The sequence below is a fragment of the Excalfactoria chinensis genome, chromosome 10 (assembly GCF_039878825.1).
Source record: "Excalfactoria chinensis isolate bCotChi1 chromosome 10, bCotChi1.hap2, whole genome shotgun sequence".
NCBI classification, from domain to species: Eukaryota; Metazoa; Chordata; class Aves; order Galliformes; family Phasianidae; genus Excalfactoria; species Excalfactoria chinensis.
In genome coordinates, this window is record NC_092834.1 from 9,516,248 (window position 1) to 9,521,744 (window position 5,497).

Genomic DNA, 5,497 nt, shown 5'->3' on the forward strand with positions numbered 1-5,497 from the left:
GTTTTATTCAGTCTGCAAAAGAAAATTATAGTGGACACTCTAATTTGTGTCTTTGACCACTCATCATGTGGCTCCGCTGAAGATACAACCAAACTCTTCTTATGCATATACAGAGAAATGATGTAACAGACAAACTGCAGCAAGGAAAAAATACAATTAGACATGAAGAAAATACTCTTCACAACAAGGGCATCCAAACTGGAGAAAAGGTTGCTCAAAGAGTTTATGGAGTTTCTAGCTTTGGACATGTTCAAAACTTTAATTAACAGTGCCCTGAACAACCTGCTGTAACTTTTCCGTCAGCCACAGATTGGACCAGATGATCTCCAAAGTGCCCATAAAATCTAAATTATTCGATGATTCTGTGTACAAGCAGCTGTGGAGGAAATGGAAGAGGGAATACAGTATCTCTGATCCGGGATCATTGCTAAAGCCCTCGTGTTGTGAAAATACAGCCCCAGGTTCTCCAGCGTGAGGGAGTGTTAGCTTATATATGCAGTAATTGATTACAAAACATTTCACTCCCTTCCCCAGGAGAAACTGAACTGCTGCCAGTAGAGAAGGTTACATCAAGAAAGATGAGCTAACAGAAGAGAGGGTTGCACTTCCAGAGTGATTGAAAATGAGTGGGAGACAGGAGCAGAGAACTTATTGTTCTAAACCAATATGCACAGCGTTGATCGAATTGGATTCCATTTGATTGTATCATTCCATGTACACAATTAAACACCATATTGCAATCTAAGTTTGTCAGAAGTTAACCTATAATACACTTGCATGAAGAGGTTCATAAAAACTAGTGAATAAACAAAGCAATTACTTACGAGTACGAAGAATTTGTATTGGCCAATTGCACAACTTCAGTCTTTACAGGTTCTACTGCAATCAAGATATCTTGTTCTATAGCCATCGGGAGCACGGCATAACCACAGTAGTCTATATGTTCTCCTACCAAGGAGACAGAGAATTAAAGATATTTTTGCATTATGTCTTTCTAGAGTAACAGAAGCAGGGCTTGTACAGACCTCAGTGTTGTTTACTATATTAGACAACTTCCGAGTATAGCCTCAATTCTTACTATTTAAAGTACATCTGATAGTTTGGGGTATATTTCCTCCATTTTGTATTTCCACACAAAGACCTTCTCTTTAGTGACTTTATCTATTGCATCTATGTACAAATCTTCATCTTTTAACATTGGGTGATGAAAATTGAAGACTTCTACAAATTCTATTGTTCAGAATGAGAACAACTGCATTCTTTGTACACTTTTGTGTCAGCATGAAAATATAATTCTGATTGGTGACATTTAACTGATGACTGGAAGAGATAAAGGCCGTACACAACTTCCATTATGTGGTTTCCTCTGCACGTGTGGCAGATTCATTAGCTGCTGGACAAAGCAGGTGGAGGCCTTTCTTTCCATAAAATTTCTGAACTTTTTTCCATGAAAATTATAATAATAACTAACCCAGATACGTACAACACACAAGGTGGCATTCGGACATGAAATGCATGTAGTGAACATCTGCCTTCATGAACAAGACAGCTAACACATGCTGTTTAGGTATACGCAGAACACCGAGATAAAAATTATCATTAGTTGCACAAAGGACTAAAGCTCTGTTTTCTGAAGTTCTTTAACTTACAGAGTCTTCACATGCCTATGGTTACTCGTTTTAAATACACAAGAAATTGAGCTCTAGGGAAAGCAAAAACCTAACACAGAGAAATTTAAAGATAATAAGGCTGCCATAGAAACACAGGTAAGGTTTGGATAAATAATAATAGTGTCTCTCCAGGCAGCCAGTGAATTGCAACCAGCTGTTCTGTGGATACATCTCTATGGCTGAATGAAGAAGAGAGCATGGCAGAGTCATTTCATGCTTCATCAGACGCATTGCTGTTTGGCCGGTTATATGTGGCAACTGCAGTTACTTAAGCAACTTATCTAGGAAAAAAAAACTGTTTAGATTATATGTTTTAAATTACAATACTTTTGTGATGGCAGATAAAATAACAAAAGATTAATATTGCTCTTTTACCTATTAAGTTGACTCGCCCTGGTGCACGAACATAAAACTTGGGAGCTGATCCAAATTTTGCTATAAAACTCTCCTTCAGCTTCAGCAATCTGAAAGGCAAGTTGGAAACCTTCAGAGGGACAATATTTGGATAAAAGGCAGGAAGTCTCCAGCCTAAAATGTGTTCTGAAGTACATTTGATTCAACTTCTGAAGTACATGGAGCTTTTTCTGTGATATCAGGAGCAACACTGAGTTCTTTATTCCTGCTCTTCACCTAACATTGTGACAGATGACTATTTAAAAAACATCCTCATTAGTAAGAAATGTGTTTTAAAATACAAGTAATCATAAAGTGATTCAGGATTTAGATATCCAAAGGTGACTATTGCTTTTTTGTCCTCTTGAAAAGGATGGAAGGGGCTTGGCTTTAGCTCTGTCCAGGTTGTCTCTAGCCAGAGGCAGAGTGGGTTGGTTGTGGCAACAAAACATCACGGCCTTCCCCTACATTTCCTATGCCACAGCTCTCTAAAACTATTGTACCGCACTCTGGCAGCATGGATTGATGGCTCATAGGTGGCATCAGGGCTTGTCACATGAACAAGCTGAGATGCACTCCCTTCAGAGATGGATCTGGTCACACCAGGTCTCAGCAAGATCTTCTTCTATGTATTGACTTTTTCAAACTTCATAAAGACTCTGCACCATTTCAGTACCAATAGATCTACACAGAACTAAAATTCCAAACCCCTGACTGTCCCTGTGACTTATTCAGGCAGCATTTACAATTTTACAGCAACAGACGCTTCTTCAGATTGTCCATCAGATTGTCCATCTAGAAGTTCTGGATGCGTCAAAATTCCAGAACAGAGAAAGATTTGACGTATTGTTTTCTTTCATGAGACTGCAAAGATATTTAACTTCCACTCAGTGTTTGCAAACTTGGGATGCTTCCATGTGTCATACAGTAATACTGGGTAAAAAGAGGCAGAGATGGAATTACGCCATTATCTTACTGAGGCATAAGTGATTTGATGTTGTGATGCACTTCAAGACGACCTTAATGCAATTTAGCATACACATTAACTCATTGACTTTCATTAACATAAACTGGACACGAAAATGATAAAGCAGTAAGAAGATAAGAAAACTAATCATTAGGACAGGTCTTTCCCTAGTGACTTGAAAGCACACAGCATTTATTCAGTTAGGTTTTTTTTTGTGCAATAACAAAAATCCATTAACAGGAACCTTCTACATTCAGATTAAAACTAGAATTGGATTCCTGGTCAATGCAAAGCTAAGTAAGAAGACAGCAATGGGAAACAGATGTTACAAAATTTCACAGTCAGTTATTTAGTTTGTACTTGTTTGTCAAAGCTGTGTTATTGTTTCAGTACATATATTCAAATGTTTGGTAAGATTCCTCTGGGTGGAAAGCTACAAAACAATATTTGCTGTGAACTTTCAAACAGATCTTTCTGCACTTTTCTGCCTTGGAGCCCTGCAACAAAACTGTGTTCCCTCTTTGGTTTGCCTACAATCTTCTCTAATATCGACTGGTTTATCACTTCCAATTAGCAATTGCAATTTCTGCCATTTCACTGTGCAATCCCTTTTTCTAAATTACACAAATGATGCTGTTGTAGTCCCTGGTAAAATAAATCTGTTGGCAGAATTCTAGATGTTAATGTTATTCTGTCACTATGCTTGTTTCACAGACACGTTTACAGCGGTGTTAGCACCAAGCAGAGCAGCCATGGAGGCACGTTTATCTGAGTGCAGACTGATCTTGTTTTTTTTAATGTGGGTTTTACAACCACTCATGAAAGGCCATTCCTGGGCTTCGGCCTTGTTATTGCGACAGGCATGCTGCAATGTAAGCACCTACATCAGAAGTGTTAAGCAAACGCATCCCTCACAGCTTGACACGTTCAACTCTGGAAATGCTGAACCGCCTTCCACGCGATTCGCACTGAGACGGCGCAATCTGATGCCGAGATAAGCGCCGTCACCAAGTCCCTACAAGTGTCATAGGGTGATTTCCCTCCTGCCGCGGCAGCACGCCCGGCCGCAGCGGGCAGCCAGCTCGCCGAAAGGCCTTATGAGGCCGCAGCCCCGGGGCTCCGCGCGAGGCTCAGCCCGCCGCCGCCCGCCGACGGCCACGCGGCCCAGCCGCCCCGGGCTCCGCCGAGCTGAGGCGGATGGCACAGCCGACCGCGCCCCGCTCTCCCCTCACGCGGACCGACCGCCCGCCCCCGTTACGGACGCGGCCTCGCGCTGCGGGCGGGAAGCTGTAGCGGGGCGGCCGCCCGGCCAGCACCCACCTGGGCTGCTCCACCAGCTGCACCGGGACGGTGCCGGGGGCGTCTGCTGCCATGGCGACCCCTCCCCGAGGCCCCGGGCGGAGGCGGGCGGTCGCTGCGGCGGTCACGAGACGGGCGGACGCCGTCCTTCCGGGTGGCGGAGCTGCCGGCCCGGCCTCCTCCGCTGTGGGCGTGCGGCCCCTTGGCCGCGTCCCGCCGAGTCGCAGTGCGGGGCCGCTCGCCTCGCGGCGCGGTGTGGAGGCGGCTGCGGCGCGGGATGGGCGCGCGTGGCGCTCGTTGTGTCAGAGCGCGGCTGGCGGCGGAGAAACACTGACGGACTGCACCCAGCGCGGCCTTATTTTCCTGCCTTATTTTCCTGCCTCCGTTGCGAGGCGCGGTTCCGCCGCTCCCCCGGCCGAGCCGACTCCGTTTCCACTCGGCATCAAACCAGCGGTCAGCCCGGGGAGCTGCGCTGTCGGACATGCTTGTAAGCACAGCCCGCTGCTGCCGTGTGGTGCCGCCGATTGTCTTAACGCCCCTCAGTCACCTCAGGAGGTTTAAATCTCGGGCTGAGGAAAAGCACATCGCGACCCACGTCCCTCCCGGATGGAGCCGCAGGTCAGGCGCCTCGCCCGGGCGGTTTTTTTACCTCAGGTTAATAAGGGTTACAGAATTGGAAGCGAGGCTTTAAAGGACAAGCGGCCCCGCGAACAAAACCAAACAAAATCATATAAGAAGCCGTTACAACACGGAACACCAACAGATCTCTAGCGACATAATCCAGTGCAAACACCACCAGGCCTCTGAGACCAGACCCCGTGCAGATATGAGAACACAAGGTGCTGGACACAAGGTGCCACGTTCTTTTTCCTCGCGCTCGCAGTGATGACGGTAAAATCGCTACGAGCTCAGCGGCTCCGTGAGCTCTAAGGGTCCTTTTCTCCCTCAGTTTAGGCCTATTTAAACCTGGTGCTGCGGTGTCTGCTCGCAAACTTAGCAGCGCTCCGCCGCCCTCCCACACGCATCGCCGCCGTGACACAGCCCGCCGCCCGCAGCCGGCCCCGCCCGCCGTTGCCATGGCCCGCTCGCTAACACAGAGAGGAAGCCGGGCGGCGCGGCGCCCATCGCGTCGCTCCTGCGCGGCAGCGGGTTCCGGGCGGAGCGGAGC

At 46.7% G+C, this 5,497-nt stretch overlaps 1 protein-coding gene across 2 annotated transcripts in view; it reads right to left on the reverse strand.

The window, feature by feature from the left end:
* Positions 1 to 5,321, reverse strand: part of GALK2 (galactokinase 2) — a 49,423-nt gene extending 44,102 nt beyond the window's left edge. The window contains exons 1-3 of one of the 2 annotated variants that reach the window (XR_011904845.1): positions 4,351 to 5,321; positions 2,046 to 2,134; positions 825 to 948 (exon numbers count right to left, since the gene is read on the reverse strand). Coding sequence is in view for 1 of the 2 variants with exons in the window: in XM_072345463.1 (XP_072201564.1) it covers positions 825 to 948; positions 2,046 to 2,134; positions 4,351 to 4,403 (266 nt within the window). In the remaining variant the exon portion in view is untranslated. The remainder of the gene's footprint in view (positions 1 to 824; positions 949 to 2,045; positions 2,135 to 4,350) is intronic. The other variant, XM_072345463.1, reaches the window with a different exon arrangement.
* Positions 5,322 to 5,497: the final 176 nt, after the last annotated feature.